Here is a 20,724-nt window from a genome sequence, read left to right as displayed (position 1 = left end):
CCTCGTTCTTGTTCCGAGTGGGTCTCGAACCCGGGTCGACGGCATGGGAGGCGGACGCACTAACAAGGAGGCTAAAGACTGCAGCCTCTAGCGTCAGTCGCTAGTGTGTCTCTTGAGATCAGGGAAGTGAGGTTTACCTGCACAGCACTTACTCGCTGGCCTCCGTTACACTCACCCCCCTAACCATCACTCCCATCCGGGTCACGGCACCAATGTAACCCTCTCTCCCGGGTCCTCACCGCCACGCCTCGTTCTTGTTCCGAGTGGGTCTCGAACCCGGGTCGACGGCATGGGAGGCGGACGCACTAACAAGGAGGCTAAAGACTGCAGCCTCTAGCGTCAGTCGCTAGTGTGTCTCTTGAGATCAGGGAAGTGAGGTTTACCTGCACAGCACTTACTCGCTGGCCTCCGTTACACTCACCCCCCTAACCATCACTCCCATCCGGGTCACGGCACCAATGTAACCCTCTCTCCCGGGTCCCCACCGCCACGCCTCGTTCTTGTTCCGAGTGGGTCTCGAACCCGGGTCAACGGCATGGGAGGCGGACGCACTAACAAGGAGGCTAAAGACTGCAGCCTCTAGCGTCAGTCGCTAGTGTGTCTCTTGAGATCAGGGAAGTGAGGTTTACCTGCACAGCACTTACTCGCTGGCCTCCGTTACACTCACCCCCCTAACCATCACTCCCATCCGGGTCACGGCACCAATGTAACCCTCTCTCCCGGGTCCTCACCGCCACGCCTCGTTCTTGTTCCGAGTGGGTCTCGAACCTGGGTCAACGGCATGGGAGGCGGACGCACTAACAAGGAGGCTAAAGACTGCAGCCTCTAACGTCAGTCGCTAGTGTGTCTCTTGAGATCAGGGGAGTGAGGTTTACCTGCACAGCACTTACTCGCTGGCCTCCGTTACATGAGCAAATCATCAAATGCCATATATGAGTGAAATGGGGTGTTGAACAGGGACTTGGCTTAAGCCTGAATCTGTGCTGCTCATTAGACTAAACAGACCTGACCGGTCATTGTTGTGTCTGGTCACCGGTCTGTCTGGAGCGGCTTTTGACCAGCACAATCTGTCAGCCGTGGCCTCATGGGCATGACAAGCCACCACACACACACACACACACACACACACAATCAGCGTCCACAACAGCTGCAAAATGTTCTTTTCTCAGTTACATGATGAATCATGCTGAAAATCCTGACTGGACCTGAATAGATCAGCTCGGTCTCTAGATAGGGAGGAAAAAGGGGCGTGTGCCTTAATCTGCACACTAGCAGATCAATAACACAAATATCTGAAAGATTTCAATGACTGGACTCTTCATGCTGGGGATCATGATAAGCAACACACATCAACAAATCATAAATGATCATCTCAGAAAATAACAATGCCTTTTTTCCCCTCATGCATGGAAACAATGAGAAGTGTTAATGATGATGCATATTGCTCTCAGACACAATACCGAACAGTGTACCGTAAATCAAACCTTGTGATTACTGTACCCTATCACAAAACTAGTGACATTTATCAGTGATTAAATAATCAATAGGTTGGTTTTCATCACATTATTATTATTATTATAATGGGCTATAAATATTTTTAAATACATGATTTCACATATATTAGATAGTAAAAATATAATTTGTACAATACTGACTACTAAAATGTATGCATTTTTATTTCAAAATTTTTTTTTTTTAATAATTACAAAAACAATTTTTTTTATACATTTACATAAAGCAATCGTTCATACAACACACACACAAAATACTGAACTCACCAAACATCAGGCACTGGATAGACGCGACCGACATCTCTGCAGCTTTAAACGATCGCATTGAGAAATTGTGTTATGCTACCGACGAGACACACTAACATGAATTAATCATCGGAATTAAAAACAGAAGGTCAGCTGATGGGCAGACGAAGCACGCGACTGTCTGTCCGCACGAGTGAGATATACTGTGCAGATCGGCAGCCGTGACTGCGAGGAAAGCCGGACGGTAGCTTGTGTGCTGCTCTTCTTGCAGTCAATGGACTTACAGCGATACACTGAGGATTTTGGAGGGTTCGATTCCTGGCGCAGTGACTGCAGGCGACCCGCTGCAGCGACGCAGGGTCCTAAACGCCGCGGGTTTTGTTAGTATGAAACTAGAATGAACGGTCAGCGATGGAATTCTGGAGTCGACCAATCGGAGAGCTCCGATTATGATCAACAACGCAAGTTTCACGAAGTGCATAACCATAACCAAACAAGATTGTAATTTAATGCGCTGTAGTTTATTTGCGAATCCAGGTGTGAAAACTTGTTGCATCTTTCCCAAAAAGACTCATGGCTGTATTAGATCAAAAGGGTGCTTCTACTAAATACTGAGCAAAGGGTCTGAATACTTAGGACCATGTGATATTTCAGTTTTTCTTTTTTAATAAATCTGCAAAAATGTCAACAATTCTGTGTTTTTCTGTCAATATGGGGTGCTGTGTGTACATTGAGGAAAAAAAATTTACTTAAATGATTTTAGCAAATGGCTGCAATATAACACGGAGTGAAAAATTGAAGGGGGTCTGAATACTTAACATACCCACTGTACATAAAAAAGTTGCAATTTGAGGAAGCTTCCAAAAGGTACTGAAAGCAATTTAAAAAAAAAAAATTGCACAAAAAAAAATGCTATATATAATTTTTTTTTTTTTTGTGCGTGCAATTAAAAACAATTGCTTTCAGTACCTTTTGGAAGCTTCCTCAAAGAAAATAAAGGTAACTGCAACAGTTTATATTAATGTTCTGGAGCTTTATTTCGCATAATTCAAATTTTTCTCAAACTCTCAGAATTCTATTCTGAGTATTCTGTATTCAAAACCTCACAGTTGAATGTTCTTGACACAAGCATTTTCCTCACAACGTAAACTCAGAATCCTGAAGAAGAAACTCAGAATTGAGATTAAAAAAAAAAAAAATTTCATTGTGTGAACTCAATGTTAATTAAACTGCTATGTAAATTCAGAATCTAGAGCAAAAAGGCAAATTTGCAACAACTCAGAATTTTGAGAAAACCGTAGAATTTAAACTTGCAATTCTAAGGAAAAAATTGTGAAAGTCAATGACCTTTTTAATATATTTTTTTCCCCCCACAGGCGCTAACAAGCTTCATTAAGAAGAGATTACAAAACTGTAATAATTCAAAACAGTCAATTACATACACATATGTATATATGTGTATTTTCAAAAATGAAAATTCTGTCATTAATTACTCACCCTCATGTCGTCTCAAACCCACAAGACCTTTGTTCGTGAATCATTTTTGTGCACAAAAGAAAACAAAAACGAATGTATTCAACAATTCGTAGCGCCATTGTAGCGCCATTTTGGAGAGTATCCGCTGGACGTAAACAACGTATGCGGTTCACTGTCAGCTACATTTCTGGACTTGGGAGCATTTCAGTTGTATTGCTGTCTATGCAGGGTCAGACAACTCTCAGATTCCATCAAAAATATCTTAATTGAGTTCCGAAGTTGAACGAAGGTCTTACGGGTTACAAACGACATGAGGGTGAGTAAGTAATGACAGAATTTTCATTTGTGGGTGAACTAACCCTTTAAGATTTATTGTTCAGAACATAACAGTACAAAAGTAATTTTTTACATCACAAATTTAATAAATGCAGTACTTCTGCAAAACTGACATTATAGAAAGTTCAAGAACGACATTTCACATGCAGCCGACAAGACCGCACAAGCCAAGCGGATCACTTCAACCGTAACGACTACGGTAACAAGCTCATGAAAGGACCAAAAACAATATTCAATCCACGTAACAATTTCTCCGACAAACCTCATAACAGAATATATACAAGTCCAAGAGATTCGAAGCAACTGCTCGTGAACTAATCCAGAACGAGTGCCTAGAACTGCTGTGCGATGAGCTTTTTCTTGGCGTCGTGGGAGAATTTGTTAGAGCGGAACAGGTCGCTGTCGTAAAACGCAGACAGGTTGTGGATGTTAATCTGCCGGGCCTGAGAACAAAAAAAAGATAGTGTTACAACACAAATTCGCAAATAACACATGCAACTTCAGTACTTATGGGGACTTCTCGATTTAAACATCTATTAGTTACCTTGTCCACCAGATCTTTTTCAGGAATCTCGATGGTGTCCTGCTGGGCTCCGTAACGGTTGCGCTGATACGCAACCTGCTCGGAAACCAGCTGCTTCAGGACGAAGAGCAGCAGCTCGTTGTTGTCTCGTCTGAACGCCAGATACCGTGCAAATGTCTGTAAAAATGCAACAAATACGAGTTCGGTTACCAACGTAAACCAGGATCGGACAGAATCCTTGGAGTCACTAGACTTGCACGGCTACCACAAATGGAAAATTGATGCCAGATGGATATAATCAGGTTGCTTACCTTCCGCATGCTCCTCATCACGCTGAACTTCTGCGTGTCAATGAAGCTTTCTAGCATGACACGGATAGCCATGTTCACGTCGTCCTCCAGCACGTAATCCCGCAGATGCATGCGGGCGTGAGCCTCGGCCATGCGGATCATGGACTCTATGTGACGCACGGTAATCGGGATACTTCCTGTAGCCTGCGAGACAGCATATGATTACTACGATGTTTCTGCGATAACTGCGTTTTCTGCGTGCATTTAACGAATAATTGCAGAATGGCCTGAAAAATGGTGGAACTTTTTAAAATCGCCTTTGGCTTCAAATGCGACTCTTACCATAGACTCTTTTCGAAGGTCGCTGTAAATTCGGGCAACCTTGTCTTGGTCCATCTGGTTGAGTTTCGGTCGCACCCGCTCTTTGGCGTACATGATGTACTTCCTGAGCAGCTCCTGAGGGATGGGCGGGACATCAAAGGTGTTTGGCAGCACCACCTCCTCTAGACTGGCCATGCCCCCTTCTTTGTTGCTTGGGTGATGTTTGATGTGGCTGCCCACCACGAAGCGAGCCAGCATTTCATCCTAAACCAAAGAGAATTATCGATTGACAAAGCTTGGGCAGTCACTGTTAAGAGTGTTTACATGACAACAATGTACAAAAAATTGAAAGTTTTGCATTTTTTAAATTTTGCATACAGATGCTAAATTTTGTAAAAATGATCCCAGTTCGCATGGATCCACGAAAATGGCTAAAAACGCAGTATTATGTGTGCCAGGCCAGTAGATGGCGAGGTCAACTTCGCACGTACCTATACAATGAACACATAATATACAAGCACATTACTTTTTTGTAGTTTACACAGAGACGACTACGGTATTGTTCTGAAAAACTTGCACTTTGAAACCAGTTTTGAAACTTTACAGGCCCCCAAAACGCTGTTGTCATGTAAATGAACGGCCAAAATGCATAAAAAGTAAAAATACACTTTTATTTGAAAACTGTGAACACCCCTAAGATGTCAACAGACTTACCTGCACAGGATCGACGGTGTCTCTTACGACGCAAAGAACGTCAAATCGAGATATGATGGGCTCCGTCAGGTCCACGTTTTCAGAAAATGTGAGAGACGGGTCGTAACGTCCACCTTTTAAGAAAAAGAAAACTTTCCTAAGAAAAATGATTGCTGCCAAAAACACTGCTGCAACTTTTGGTCCAGCAGAAAGTAATTAAGAACATGACTGCATTTTAGATTAACATGCAACTCTTAAAGTGCCGATGGCAAAATTGAAGTTATGACCCTCATTTAAACTTTCATTAAAACGCTCCCAGAACGCACCGATAGGATTGGCGGCAGCCATGACAGTACAGCGAGCCTGCAGCGATGTGACAATCCCAGCTTTAGAAATGGAGATGCTCTGCTGCTCCATGGCTTCATGGATGCTGGTCCTGTCCTGATCGTTCATCTAAATAATGAAGAAAAAGCAGGTTCACTTAAGCATTCAACTAAAAATTGCTCTAAATTGGTCCAAAAATTGGTGAAAGTGCATCAAAAACATCTTTAAAGCTACAAACTGGTCCCATTTTTAACGTTCGCTCACCTTATCAAACTCGTCAATGAGGCAGACTCCACGGTCCGCCAGCACCAAAGCTCCCGCCTCCAGCGTCCACTCTCGAGTCACGGGATGACGTTGCACATAAGCCGTCAGACCCACGGCGGAAGCGCCCTGACCTGTAGTGAAGACAGCGCGACTCGCAACCTTCTCGATGTACTTTAGGAACTGGGACTTGGCTGTGCCTGGATCTCCACACAGGAGAACGTTAATATCACCACGCACCTTGTGCTTCCCGCCTGTTGAGGGAGCCAGAAGACAATTGAGCAACTTTCACTCTGAAGGACTTAAAAAAAAAAAAAAAAAAGTAATAGCTGTGAAAAGGATACCTGGATTCTTGGCTTCGCCGCCAAACAGAGCAAGCGCTAGACCGCGTTTGATGTCCTCGTGCCCATAAATGGAAGGACCAATACTTGCGAAAATCTGGAGGGAAGTTAAGATTAATCTGGAGAAACTTTCTGATACACTCTGAAGTTACAGCTTAAACTGTGTGACCATTGCTCACCCGTTCTCCGATGCGCTCGTCTTTGGACAGAGCCACGATGGCTTTGATGTCTTCGTCGGTGAGCTCCGCCACAGCCACGCCCTGATCCTTACGGGCGATGTGATTGGCCAGGATTACAGTAGCAAAAACGGGGAAGCCATTGAGCAACTTTCCCTCTGAAGGACTTAAAAAAAAAAAAAAAAAAAAAAAAAAAAAGTAATAGCTGTGAAAAGGATACCTGGATTCTTGGCTTCGCCGCCAAACAGAGCAAGCGCTAGACCGCGTTTGATGTCCTCGTGCCCATAAATGGAAGGACCAATACTTGCGAAAATCTGGAGGGAAGTTAAGATTAATCTGGAGAAACTTTCTGATACACTCTGAAGTTACAGCTTAAACTGTGTGACCATTGCTCACCCGTTCTCCGATGCGCTCGTCTTTGGACAGAGCCACGATGGCTTTGATGTCTTCGTCGGTGAGCTCCGCCACAGCCACGCCCTGATCCTTACGGGCGATGTGATTGGCCAGGATTACAGTAGCAAAAACGGGGAAGCCATTAGCCATGTTGAGAGAGCCGTCATAGTTGTTGTGGTAGATTCCTGTGAGCTCCTGTAAAAATAAACCATTTTGAGGTTATATTTTATTCAAAAATATATCAAAGTATTATTTACAATGTTACATAGTGGGAAAATATATAAATGCACACACATTTGAAACTAATTTTACTTGAATATTATTTTATATAGTTAGTGATATAAATATCTCAAGTCTCTGTTGAGGTAGATTCCTGTAAGTTCCTAATAATATTCAAGTATTATTTGCAATATAATGAAGAAAAAATACAAACAAATTAGTGCAGTCAAAAGATTAATCATGCATGCATACATTTAAGAAAAATATGTTAATATATTAAATGTATTTATAAATAATATACATTTATGAATATACATATATGCATGTTAATACAAGGAAGTATTTTCAAAATATATATTGTGTGTGTGTGCATTTATATATACACATAATAAATATACACAGTACACACTATGTAAACAAAAACTTTTATTTTGGATTCAAATAATTGCGATTAATCGTTTGACAGCACTAAATTTAATTCAATATTATATGATTTAGTTGTAATAATACAGATATTATAAAAAGATGTAGCTGTGGTGGATTCCTGTGAGCTCCAGCAACAATAATACATTTTTGGAAGGAAATATTTGTATTTATATTCAAACATTATTTACAACATTAAATAATGGACAATATGTAAATATACATTTAGAGGGGCATATTTTTCGTCAATAATATTTGATATAGTTAGTGATATAAAAATTACAAGAAGTCATAGATGCTATGGTAGATTCTTGTGAGCTCCAGCAAAACATTTTTGGAGGGTCTATTTAATTTAAATATATAGAAATATTATTTGACATGTTATATAGTAAAAAATTGGATACAAATACACATTTAGGCAGTGTATTTACTTTATATATTACTTATAAATTACATAATTATAGTGATAGAAGTAACACACAAAAGGTTAATTTTGATAAATATGTACAGGTCCAAATTTCAGGGCATATTTACTTTAACATTGCTCAATAACGCCAATTTTTGTTTAATTTTATAGAATATATAGTCTTTTATTTATGTTTTAAGACACAAATCAATATTCAATTACGTTTACGTATCGCATCGTGACTTTGCTGGTGATACACAGCCCTATAACGAACCGTCATGTTTGTGTACCGTTACACCCCTAGTAGAAACGTTAGCTTGTTAGTTATGTTTTCATCCAAATTTGCGAAATTGACTTTAAGAATACTGCATAAAACATTTGTGAAAGCACCATTTTCTTGCCATGAATTCAAGACAACAAAACCGTCACATCCTGTGAAAACGGCACAAAGTTTCAATAATAAAAATAAAAGTTGTGGCTCTTGTTTTCCTACATAATAAATTACTTGCACGTAATTACATGCAACTAAGTCTACATGCAATAATAAGCGCTGTAATGCTATCTTAAATTCAGACGCCTGATGTTTGGAAATGCAATTGTGCGTTTTTTTTATGCAATATCCTAAAATTAGCATTAAAACATTTGGATGAAAACATAACTGCATCAGAATAAAAAAAATGTTTAAGGGTACAGATATAGTTGCTAGCCTACATACAGTAACTTTTGTATAGTTTTTCCCTTGCATTTTTAAAAAGTTTCACGTATACACGACAATGATTTCAAAACGATTCGCGTTTACACATCCGCGAAAACAGCAAAAAAAGCTGTATTACGTATGCCAGGCCATTAGTTGGCGCTGTCACCTTGTTAGTAAACAGTACCTGTAGGGAAATGACGATTATATGATGTTTAAGATGCATCTCCGCTGTTGGTTGTAATAATGGTGAAGTAAATCCACACTTTGCTGAAGACTTTGCAAACTCTTGAGCAGCAACAACAGTACCATGTCCTCCTCCATTGTTGTGTATGTTTGTTCGCGCTTGCCTTTAAAATCGACACGTACTACACAAGCGCATTTCGTCACCGTTTTCAAAGATTCCCGTATTGGGTGTTTACACGGAAACGATAACGGTGCCGTTTTCAAAAACTTGCACTTTGAAACCCGTTTTCAAAAATATGCGTTTTCAGTCCCCAAAACGACGTTGTAGTGTAAACGAACAGTCAAAAACGCATAAAAAGTTTCCCTTTTTTGGATAAAAACGTTGACGTGTAAACGGCCCCCCCAAGTCTAGCGAAGAGCATTTTGTGATTAGACTATACTTCATTATATTTACTTTACCTGTTAGTGATGTCTTAATTACTCGGACTCGTCCTCAAACGGGGGCAGGTCTCTGCCGGGGCTGGAGGTCAGGTCACCCCGCCGTGAACCACGACTGGGGCTGGTGGCCATGTGCAACGACTCTGATGAATCCTGTTTTGAAGCAACAATAAAAAAGTTAGTGTTGTATAAAGCAAAAGTCTTTACATTAGACCTGAAAGAGATAGACTAAAGGTCAATGTGGACAATGCAGGTAACATACGTGTAACTACATCAGGCTGAGGTAACAACACTGAAAATAAATATCATTACTTTTGAAAAACAGACCTGTCAGTCAGCCAATATGTTAAATACTGAAGCACTACTATAATATAATTTAGGAAATGTCAGTTATAACTTGTAACAACTGCTGAACCACAACAAAGAAACTAGTTTTACCCACGTGGGACCTTTTAGGCTGACTTCAAAGATTCCCGTATTGGGTGTTTACACGGAAACGATAACGGTGCCGTTTTCAAAAACTTGCACTTTGAAACCCGTTTTCAAAAATATGCGTTTTCAGTCCCCAAAACGACGTTGTAGTGTAAACGAACAGTCAAAAACGCATAAAAAGTTTCCCTTTTTTGGATAAAAACGTTGACGTGTAAACGGCCCCCCCAAGTCTAGCGAAGAGCATTTTGTGATTAGACTATACTTCATTATATTTACTTTACCTGTTAGTGATGTCTTAATTATTTAATATATATGCTTAAATATTTTATGAAACAAGTTATAAGTTAATTTAAAAACAACTGACATGTTTGCATACCATTTTTTAATTTGAGTGTAGATTATTATAGTTAAAAATAAATAGTAATTGAATTTAAGTTTGGGCTCTGCTGTTAATTGTAACCTTATAGTAATGTAAAATGGCTCCCTATAGTTTAGAGCAGAAGCTAAGATTTTTAATTAGAATTTAAATTAGAATCGAATTTATTAAAAAGAAAGAGCAATTTGTCCAGTAAACCATTGTTTAACTTTAAAAAAAATAAAAAATAAAAATATTCGATATCAATATTGTGGCACGTGTGAATTGAAATGGAGTAGAAAAGTGCGAGGTTTCTAAAAAAAGAATGAATAGAGCATATATAGGCTACAACAAGGTTTAATCTGGCCGCAGAGGAACACAACTGGGTTGCCTGATATAAAGAGACGTAATCCCCGAAACAGAGCTTCACACTTGCGCAATACAGAAATATCTGCTAAGTGTGCTACTTATCTTTGTCAACCTGGCAACCATGTGCGCGCGCTCTCTCCACTGTGGATAAACGTGCTTGCTTTCTGAAAACAGCGGTTAGCTTGCAGTATAGCGATCTCCACTTCAATAATCTATTCTCAGAAAAGTGTGATTCATCAACTGTTCATTTACGACAGAGAGAGAGAGGCTGTGTATGTATGAATTACCACCGTTTTGCTGCGTTTCTCTATTAACAGTAGAGCTGTGGCTTTAATTGCTTTCGAAACAACGATGCTACCAGTTCCTTGTTGAGAAAGATAATGTAGCTCTTGAGCGATTAAGCTATTTAGTTGATAAAACTGCGGGGCAGTGCTAAAAAGTTTGTTCCTGAATGTCTGAGTTAAGCCGCAACGTGATCTGTGTGTGACTGCACTTAACATCAAACTGCTTCCGTTTCACACAAATGCTGGCACAGACGTGCATGTTCGGCTAGAGTCGCTTTGAACTCGTGCATCTTCGGAAGCGGAGCTGTGCGGAAACTTACAAAAAATGTCGTGCACACCGCCACGCGAAACGAAGCCGCGCGCACCTAAGCGAACTTCCGCCAACACCACGATGACGTCATATTTGCTGCGCACACCTAAGCGAACTTGCGAACACGTCGAGTTAGTTTAGAACGCTTCAAATTTTATTATTTGTTTTATTGTAGAGAGTGAGATAACCTACCAGGAAGGTAAATTATTTTTTTTATATATTAGAATGAGTACATTACAATATAAATGTATTAGAATGAGTACATTATTATTTATGGGCTTAAAAACAATATGCATGCAATCAGAATATTGTACCTGGTGGGGAGTGCAGAATGTAAACATGAAACATATGCCATTACCTATATTGTGCTGTGGTACAGTTATGGAGGCTCTTCATAATGCAGAGGTCAACAGTCTGCTCTGCCAAAAGTTAGAAATGGCACTATAGTATGCAGTGTTTAATAAACAGCTGTTTTTCTCAATTCTGCTGAGGTGAAATTCAGTGCAGTCATGTATCGTATCGTGGCCTCTGTATCGTGATACGTATCGCATCGTGACTTTGCTGGTGATACACAGCCCTATAACGAACTGTCATGTTTGTGTACCGTTACACCCCTAGTAGAAACGTTAGCTTGTTAGCTATGTTTTCATCCAAATTTGCGAAATTGACTTTAAGAATACTGCATAAAACATTTGTGAAAGCACCATTTTCTTGCCATGAATTCAAGACAACAAAACTGTCACATCCTGTGAAAACGGCACAAAGTTTCAATAATAAAAATAAAAGTCGTGGCTTGTTTTCCTACATAATAAATTACTTGCATGTAATTACATGCAACTAAGTCTACATGCAATAATAAGCGCTGTAATGCTATCTTAAATTCAGACGCCTGATGTTTGGAAATGCAATTGTGCGTTTTTTTTATGCAATATCCTAAAATTAGCATTAAAACATTTGGATGAAACCATAACTGCATCAGAATAAAAAAAATGTTTAAGGGTACAGATATAGTTGCTAGCCTACATACAGTAATTTTTGTATTTTGGGGGGATGAAATGTGACCTGGACATGCTTCTTGACAGGTTTCATGAGGTTCCTAACATAACAAACACCCTCTCTCACCTCTCCATCCCATCTCCGATCAGCTCCTCTCCGTCCTCCTCATCAGGAATAATGTCTCCCAGAATCCCCTCGGACTCGTCCTCAAACGGGGGCAGGTCTCTGCCGGGGCTGGAGGTCAGGTCACCCCGCCGTGAACCACGACTGGGGCTGGTGGCCATGTGCAACGACTCTGATGAATCCTGTTTTGAAGCAACAATAAAAAAGTTAGTGTTGTATAAAGCAAAAGTCTTTACATTAGACCTGAAAGAGATAGACTAAAGGTCAATGTGGACAATGCAGGTAACATAGGTGTAACTACATCAGGCTGAGGTAACAACACTGAAAATAAATATCAATACTTTTGAAAAACAGACCTGTCAGTCAGCCAATATGTTCAATACTGAAGCACTACTATAATATAATTTAGGAAATGTCAGTTATAACTTGTAACAACTGTTTTCTAGCGCAGATGCATTTACTCGCTGATAAGTCTCGGTCATGCAAGCACTTAGCGCTGTGAGATCCAGTGTGAAGAGTTTAAGTTCAGCGAAGAACACAAACAACTTTAAAGCCAGACGAAACAGCGCTGACAAACAGGAGAAACACTGTGTGCAACGATAGTCAGAGGGATTTTCAGTCTATAAATCGCCATCATTTACCAAGGCTTTACTGTTTTATCACGAACGGCACCATGGTATTGTGGCAGAAATGTGGGATATTCATACGGAATTGTATTATATTATTATGTAGACATGTATCAAATGTATAAAAGGAGTAATGGAATACAGTATTTTGGTGATTAAGCTATAGCCTTTGTGCATTGATACTAAATGTATTTAGACTACTGTTTTTCATTCAGATCCCTAGAAACCACACAGCTACATTTTTACCATGGTATTGAGGTGCTATATGTGTAGTTTTAACTGTGGTTATCATGATCTAAATGTATGCTACTATGGAAGACCAATGGGTAATTGGAATAAAACTCAAACCATAAAAAAAATGAGGTTGTTACAATTTTTACTTTCAAATAAAAAATGATTCTTGTTTACTTCCTTATCTGTTAGACTGTAGGCCGTCTGGAAGTCGAATGATTTCGCAGAGTTTGGAACAACAGCATTCCTCATATTGTCTCCATATACCACAATCCTGTGCATGAATATGTGTCACATTAAAGAGAGTGGCATCAAATCAAATTCGTTAGTTTGTGCGGTGTGATTATTTACCGATCGTAAGTATATCTATTGTTGTTGCTGACTGTGGTGTCCACACCATCCTCGATCAACCAATGGAAGTTTCCCCCCCAGATTCTGGTTTTTTTCTTGGCTGCCTTGGACAGATATGCGCCATCTGCGTTGAAGTCCCCCAAAATCATGATGTTCTGTATCGATAAGTATATTAAAAAATGTGCTGTATCAATTTTTTTAGAACAAATAATTCTGGCATTGGATGCTGATTGGTCAAAAACATGTTCTGGCTGTTCTTAATTCCACAATACAGTAGCCGCTCTGTTATGTCTTGACATGTCAAGACTAAATCTAACAGAATAAACATTTAATAAACATTCCATAAACTTAATGTACAAGTCGAATGATTTCGCAGAGTTTGGAACAACAGCATTCCTCATATCGTCTCCATATACCACAATCCTGTGCATGAATATGTGTCACATTAAAGAGAGTGGCATCAAATCAAATTCGTTAGTTTGTGCGGTGTGATTATTTACCGATCGTAAGTATATCTATTGTTGTTGCTGACTGGTGTCCACACCATCCTCGATCAACCAATGGAAGTGTTCCCCCCAGATTCTGGTTTTTTTCTTGGCTGCCTTGGACAGATATGCGCCATCTGCGTTGAAGTCCCCCAAAATCATGATGTTCTGTATCGATAAGTATATTAAAAAATGTGCTGTATCAGCAATTTTTTTTAGAACAAATAATTCTGGCATTGGATGCTGATTGGTCAAAAACATGTTCCGGCTGTTCTTAATTCCACAATACAGTAGCCGCTCTGTTATGTCTTGACATGTCAAGACTAAATCTAACAGAATGATGACATTTAATAAACATTCCATAAACTTAATATACAGTATGTATTATTTTGTAACCATTTTGTTAAAGGAATAATGGTAGTATCTTATTTCTTCATACATAGTATATTGAGGGTTTGGAGCCAAATATGAAATCAATAAGTGAACATTTATCATGAATGTAGCTGCTTGTGTTGTCTGGTCTTGCTTTGTGTTTTACTTTAGTCTTCCATTTCTTCTTGACATCTTTAAACACATCATACAGTTCGTCAATTTCCCTCTCTGCATCATCTGGCTTTGTGTGGACTGGTATCATCACCAAATCTTTCAACACTGTTGAGACATGAGTACAATTAATTAAAATTAATAAACTTCTGTCCACATACACACACCCTCTGTTGGAGCTTAGCCACTGACATTTCTGTTTCAATTGTTTTGACTGTCAATTGCATAAATTGTGAATGATGTTATTACAATTTGATTTTTATCATTTTCTTGAAGCTTGACTTTATAGTCAGCTGAAAGGTCTGGGGCCATTGAAAATGTTGAAAAATATGCTGCATCGTACAATACTGTGCCAAAATCATGACTCTTTTAACCTAGAATTTGTTACACTAAAATAATAATAGACAATTACAGCACATCTATGCCATAATTTACCTGTGTTATGACAGTTGAATCGCAAAACATACGGTTCTCTGGCGAAAGCATCTTCATCTCCAGGCTGATTGTCTTCATATTGGTAAGACCCGACCAAATCCACCACTTTGTCCCTTTATATTGAAAGTACAGTTATAAGCATAAGCATATATATATATGAAGACTTCAGATGCAAAAACCTCTAAGTCCGTCTGAGATTTTTGTTTTAAATAAGCTTTTTTTTTTATCAGACTCTTATGAAAATATCATTGGACATTTTTTAAAGTGAGGCAAAACCAACTAATAACCTTTTCTTTGCCAGTGAAGTGAAATTACTGAACCTTAACATTGGAGCCTGATAAAAATGCTAATTTTAAAGAAAAAATCTCAGACAGACTTAGAGGACTCGCATCTGAAGTATTCATCTTATTATACCGTACTCCTTCATTTTTTCATGTTTTGTTATGTTGCTGCATTATGCTAAACTACTTTGCTTTAAATTACTTTTTCACATCAATCTACACTCCATACACTATAAGGACAAAGCAACAACAACAAAAAACATGTTACAACTTAGAAAATGTATTATAAACACTCAGTCTACATTCAATTTGCACATAATATACCTGTACATACAACTGTCTATTGTTATATACCTGTACATACAATTGTCGATTTGTATATTTTTATTCCTTATTTACTTGTTCTATTTTTCTATTTTTTATTATCTGTGTTTTTGTTCTGTCACTGTCATTCTGTTACACTGTGGAGCTTCTGTCATGAAAACAAATTCCTCGTATGTGTAAACATACCTGGCAATAAAACTCATTCTGATTCTGATTCTGATTCTAAAGGAAAAACTGAAATATGTACGTTGCATAAATATTCAATATTCATACCCTTTTCTGGTACACTTGAAATGTAGCTCTTATGTGTATGTATACACATATATATATATATACAGTATATATATATTAGGGCTGTCAGTCAATTAAAATTTTTAATCTAATTAATTAAATGATGTTTCGATTAATTAATCGCAATTAATCACAAAATAAAATTGACTGTGAAAATACCCACAAAAGATTATTTAAAGCTATTTTTGTGTTAAATGAGAAAGTATCAAGTAGACATTACAAATTGTAGCTTTAGAAATATTTTATTTGATTAAACATCAAATTTATTACACATAAACATTTAGGCTACAACGGATTCAACTTCCTTTTCATGGGAACTTCGAACTGCGTCCTCTAGGGGTCGCTATGGGGAACGCCTCGTCGAAAAACCCCCAACTCGTTGGCCGGCGACAGCCATGACGTCACTACCGGTGCGACTACAGTATAAATAGGCGCCGGGAGCTACACATCATTCTCTTCTTCGTCTTCATTGACTGTTTTGTTTGAAGCGTGCATTTCTGTGGTAAGAGCGATCTCTATTTATCTCATTATGGCGAGCACTAGCAAAGCATTTAAGGATGTGTGCATCCGTGTTGACGTTGTTTAACATCTGATGACACACACAATCTATGCGTTGTTTTGTTTGGGCAAAGAGCATGCACGCGATGTCTCCGAGGGGACAATCGGCGTGCACTGCGAGTGTTTTTTCCAAAAAAAAAAAAAGAAGCTCCGCTCTCGTTGGGGTCATTGCTCCTGCGTATGATGAGCTCTTGGGAATTATGGATCGCGCCACGGCGAGGCTTTACTTGCCGTGAAGCGGGTGAAAAAGTGACGTCACGAAATATCTTGATGAACGTTATTTTTCTGGCCATAAAGCCTCCAGCTCAGGTGAGCCTTCCTTTCTTCCTGTTTTTTCATATAAAGATTGCAAAGGAATGGAAGAGGCCGTTTTCTTCACGCATCCATCGATTCCAGGAGTTCTCCTCTCACTTGAGAAGTTTGAGTTCTCTGTTTCTCCAGAGCGCCTGGATCCAGCAGCATCAGGTGAATTAGGCCTTTCCTCTGCCTCCCTGATGCGCTGAGTGTTTGGCTAGCTTGCAGTATGCTTACCCCTCTGATTTTACAATCATGCTGCAGGTCGAGCCCCCTCTCGTTGAGAGCTGGGTTTGTGCTCCCTCAGCCAAGGTAAACTACTGCTAGCGTTCCAGCATTGGAACATGCTGTAGGTCGAGCCCCCTTCTCGACTGAGAATTAGGTGTGTTGCTCCCACAGCTAAGTAAACTATTGCTAGCTGTTCCAGTTTTGGAACATGCTGCAGGTCGAGTCCCGTCTCGGATTGAGAACTGAGTGTGTTGCTTCCTCCGACGCAGTGTCTCGTTCCCTACTCAGGGAACCATGGTTACATAAGTAACCTGAGACAAATTCTGCTATGGCTTTAAAGGTAATTATGTTCAAGCGACAGCTGAAAACTCATCTCTTTCGACTCTATTTGACTTCATCCTAAAAAAAAAAGCCTAAAACTTAGTATTACGAGCACTTCCTGTGTCTGTTTGCCTCTTTAAGAAGAATCGTTTTATGTAGGCCTTTCCCCAATTGTAAGTAGCTTTGGATAAATGCGTCTGCAAAATATATATATATACATATACAAAACAAGTAGATAGAATAGAAAAAATAGAAAGCTAGTGTTTGTTTTTTTTAAAGAAAAAAGAAAAAAAAGAAGATAAACATAGCTGAAGTAGAATTAAAATAGATTAGAAAGTGCTAGAGTTAGAGGGTCAAGTAAAGGTGGAACAGATGTGTTTTTAGTCGTTTCTTGACGATGGTTAGGGACTCAGCTGCTGGGATTGATTTGGGCAGGTCATTCCACCAGGAGGGAACAGTTAATGTAAAAGTCTGTGAAAGTGATTTTGTGCCTCTTTGAGATGGCACAATAATACACAGTTCACTTGCAGAAAGCAAGCTTCTAGAGGCACACAACTCTGAAGTAATGAATTTAGGTAAATAGGTGCAGAGCCAGTGGTGGTTTTGTAGGCAAACATTAATGCCTTGAATTTAATGCGAGCAGCTATTGGTAGCCAGTGCAAATTGATGAACAGAGGTGTGATATGCATTCTTTTCGGTTCATTAAATATTAATCTTGCAGCAGCATTTTGGATTAATATATCAATATATATATCTAGGTTATATATAGCCTATGTCTTTGTATGCAAGGTGAGATATATTGCCTTGATGCTAGTTTACTCACAAGCTCAACATGAACAAGCAGGTCAAGATTCTGAATTCCAGTGTCATGAAGTAAATACACAGTCATGTGTTCAGATTTCTAAATGTGTTCATCTCTCTGACATCAGATAATTGCAGACATTTTGGAACTTTAAAATTACCTGTAAAGGAACATAAACTGTTCTTTTTGTTGTCCTCTTCCCAGGCGTGTGCTGATCTTCATCTTGTAATTAATTGTTTTGTAGAACCTGTCAAAGAGCAGTCAGCCATGGTTACTATTTTGCTTTGTAATATTGTTTTTCATTGAAAAACACATCTGGCTGACTCACTGATTCAGCTCGCTGAGAAACGTTTCCACTGAATCTCCGCTAGAATCCACCACCTCGAGAATAACGATGATATCGTAGCGTGACACTATCTGAAGAAATGGAGCGACGGTAAAACACATTATTACTCTGTCTGCATACACACCACACTACTCCTTCCATGAAGGATTATCAGACATTAAGATGAATATCATGATACAGAATCAGAGAATCATTTAAGAGGAAGTTCACTGGCAAGTGTTTGTCAAGCTTGATGTTTTGCAGCCCATCATGACTCTGGACTGTCTGTTAAATTGAAAATACATGGGGCAACGTTTGTGGGCAATCTTGCTTGGGCACTTTCCCATTGAGAATGGCGAACATATTTTTATCTGGATACTTTAGATTGGTCTTGGGCCCTGTATCTCACCTGGTTGCCCGCTGACGGCAACATTGCCCAGCAACATTGTTCAACATGTTGCCCCGTGTATCATCACCTTAAGTGTGGTCTGGCCTCACCTTGATCAGAGTTTCCCGCACAAACGTATTAGAGAGTTTTGCTCTCCCAAATTTCTGGACGTTAAAAGACGCAACCTTCATGATGCCTGCATTAAATTAAGAGGAAAGCGAATTAGACAGATAATGCAACAAGCCAATAAATTAATGTTTCTGAGATGTTTGTTTGAATGTTTTTAATAAAACTTATGCTCAATAATGGCAACACAAATACGAGTACAACCCATATAGAATAAGGAATATAATAATTAGATAGATAGTACATGCATCTTCAGAACAAGGGTATTCAAAATGGTCTACTGTAAAATTTCTTCAACTCATATCTATACCTGCATTTCTGGCCATGCGTACTGCCGTCGTGACCTTTACACATGCATGCATGAATGTCTTTATCATGCAGCTGTCAACAAGTAAAGTGAAACATCCATACTCTATTTTCTTTGAAAACTGTATCATTCCTTTTAAAGCAAAGGCAAGCGGAAGAACCTGTTTCAGGAGTCGACAGAGCGGTTTATGAAGAATTTGGGCATAAAAGAGATCACTAGATGACTCTTTAAACGGTCAAATGAAACCTTAAAATACGTTTCATTTTGTCTAATAGGCAAAGATCTGAAATGGCAAAGGTACTATATAAAAGGGTAAATCTGATCAGTTAGAGAAGAAAAATCTATTCTATAAAGAAGAACAAGTCTATTCACAAATGTGACTAGATGAAATTGCCACAATTTTCTGCAGAAAAAGGAAATCGCATATTGATGACAATCTTTTGTGAACATGACACCATCAGCCCGTGAAACTGTGACAATGGCTGTAGTTTTAATCCAAAGTTATGTATTTCAAGTGGTTTTACTTTCCATTTCATTCAACATCTCACAAGAAAAGACAAGTTTAGGGGCTTTGTTTCCATGATTCCCATCTGTGGGTGTGACTGAGATGTTTTTTTAATAAATGGAAGTCTTAAAGTGGCATATTTTAATTTTTTTAATGTTTTAGTAAATATAAATATTGGTTATGTAAATATTGCTGTACATTTATTGATATATTAGTGAATTTAAAATGAAACCATTTATCTTTCATCCCTCTTTTCATAGTCAGAAACTAAACAAATGGCTTTGCTTTTACTACCTTTTAAATTCCTAGACACACTCATGGACATAAAAAAAAAATATATATATATATATATATTATATATATATATATTAGAATATTTGTAAAACAACATGGCAAGAATATAAAAACATGAGAACCTTACTTGATTCTCAGATGCTTAAAAAAAACAGTAAAAATTTTATAAGATTTTAAGAATCCACAAACAAAACTTAACTTACCCAAGCACTGGTCCAAAAATGCACTGAAGAAAAGGACTGTAGAGATTCCTAAAATCAGCTGCATTACTTATATTGGACACCTGTGATCTGATTGGCTAGACGCAGGAACCTGTCGAGAGATTTGGCCCTGCCCTAATTTTGACAGACCTCGAAATAACAAAAGAGTTCCTCTCTCTGGGCAAACATTGACTCGGAAGTGGAAAGTGTGCAGGTGAGTTAATACAATACAATCATCCTCATACAGCCGCAACACGTTTAAAGTTGCACTGGAAAGGTGGAAAGATAATTGGACAGTTTGGACAGAATGAGATAATTTACTTGTTCTCGACAAACACACACACACAAAGAAAAGAAAAAAAAGAAAACTGTAAAGTAAAATAAGTGAAGGAGCCTGTTTCCATCAGTCAGGTGTAACAGGAAGCTGCTGCATAAAGGATGCAGTGCTTATTTTTGGAAATATATAGAAACTGAATAACAAATTCTGCAGTTGAAGTTAGAGTTGGGAATAAAACCGTGAGGTTGACATATTGGAATTATAAACAACTCTATTGAACTCTACGAATCAAATGAATCAAATCAGCTTATGAACCAGTTAATTTACACTAACCGTCCGAACAAACCGATTCACCAAAATGAATCAGGCACTTGACGGGAACACTACATCTGGGTAACCCCTGGGG

At 38.8% G+C, this 20,724-nt stretch overlaps 3 protein-coding genes across 3 annotated transcripts in view; all 3 read right to left on the bottom strand.

Annotated features, from left to right (window-relative positions):
* podxl2 (podocalyxin-like 2) overlaps positions 1 to 2,011 on the bottom strand; it is a 22,567-nt gene extending 20,556 nt beyond the window's left edge. Inside the window, exon 1 of the mRNA XM_016251768.1 lies at positions 1,779 to 2,011. Within this exon, the coding sequence (XP_016107254.1) occupies positions 1,779 to 1,836 (58 nt within the window). The 5' untranslated portion in view covers positions 1,837 to 2,011. The remainder of the gene's footprint in view (positions 1 to 1,778) is intronic.
* A 1,539-nt stretch (positions 2,012 to 3,550) lies between these two features.
* LOC107566331 (DNA replication licensing factor mcm2-like) lies at positions 3,551 to 8,176 on the bottom strand. The gene is made up of 12 exons (XM_016251751.1): positions 8,168 to 8,176; positions 6,895 to 7,086; positions 6,719 to 6,812; positions 6,502 to 6,656; positions 6,326 to 6,419; positions 5,985 to 6,235; positions 5,723 to 5,849; positions 5,418 to 5,530; positions 4,725 to 4,967; positions 4,404 to 4,586; positions 4,114 to 4,269; positions 3,551 to 4,012 (listed from the first exon to the last, which is right to left on the bottom strand). The coding sequence occupies exons 1-12, from the start codon at positions 8,174 to 8,176 to the stop codon at positions 3,902 to 3,904; spliced, it is 1,728 nt and encodes a 575-aa protein (XP_016107237.1). The 3' UTR covers positions 3,551 to 3,901.
* Positions 8,177 to 9,296: 1,120 nt separating this feature from the next.
* LOC107566329 (deoxyribonuclease-1-like) lies at positions 9,297 to 20,108 on the bottom strand. Its single transcript, XM_016251750.1, has 11 exons — positions 20,045 to 20,108; positions 18,720 to 18,805; positions 18,225 to 18,313; positions 18,057 to 18,143; positions 14,798 to 14,910; positions 14,358 to 14,470; positions 13,335 to 13,489; positions 13,133 to 13,257; positions 12,588 to 12,694; positions 12,130 to 12,308; positions 9,297 to 9,471 (listed from the first exon to the last, which is right to left on the bottom strand). Exons 1-11 carry the CDS (start codon positions 20,106 to 20,108, stop codon positions 9,297 to 9,299), a joined length of 1,293 nt encoding a protein of 430 aa, XP_016107236.1.
* Between the last annotated feature and the right edge of the window lie 616 nt (positions 20,109 to 20,724).

Source organism: Sinocyclocheilus grahami, unplaced genomic scaffold, assembly GCF_001515645.1.
Source record: "Sinocyclocheilus grahami isolate Dianchi unplaced genomic scaffold, SAMN03320097.WGS_v1.1 scaffold1070.1, whole genome shotgun sequence".
In the NCBI taxonomy this organism is placed as follows: Eukaryota; Metazoa; Chordata; class Actinopteri; order Cypriniformes; family Cyprinidae; genus Sinocyclocheilus; species Sinocyclocheilus grahami.
This window is presented reverse-complemented; position numbering and strand designations above follow the sequence as displayed.

Excerpts from the sequence above, each read along its gene's own strand:
- LOC107566329 (XM_016251750.1), bottom strand. The coding sequence starts at position 20,108 with ATGCAGCTGATTTTAGGAATCTCTACAGTCCTTTTCTTCAGTGCATTT. Across the intron at positions 14,471-14,797 it reads ATTCAACTGTCATAACACAG|TGTTGAAAGATTTGGTGATG; the intron begins GTAAATTATGGC and ends ATGTCTCAACAG. Across the intron at positions 12,309-12,587 it reads TGACCGAGACTTATCAGCGA|GATTCATCAGAGTCGTTGCA; the intron begins GTAAATGCATCT and ends GCTTCAAAACAG.
- LOC107566331 (XM_016251751.1), bottom strand. Across the intron at positions 4,968-5,417 it reads ACACCGTCGATCCTGTGCAG|GATGAAATGCTGGCTCGCTT; the intron begins GTAAGTCTGTTG and ends TCTTTGGTTTAG. Across the intron at positions 4,013-4,113 it reads AAAAAGATCTGGTGGACAAG|GCCCGGCAGATTAACATCCA; the intron begins GTAACTAATAGA and ends TTTTGTTCTCAG.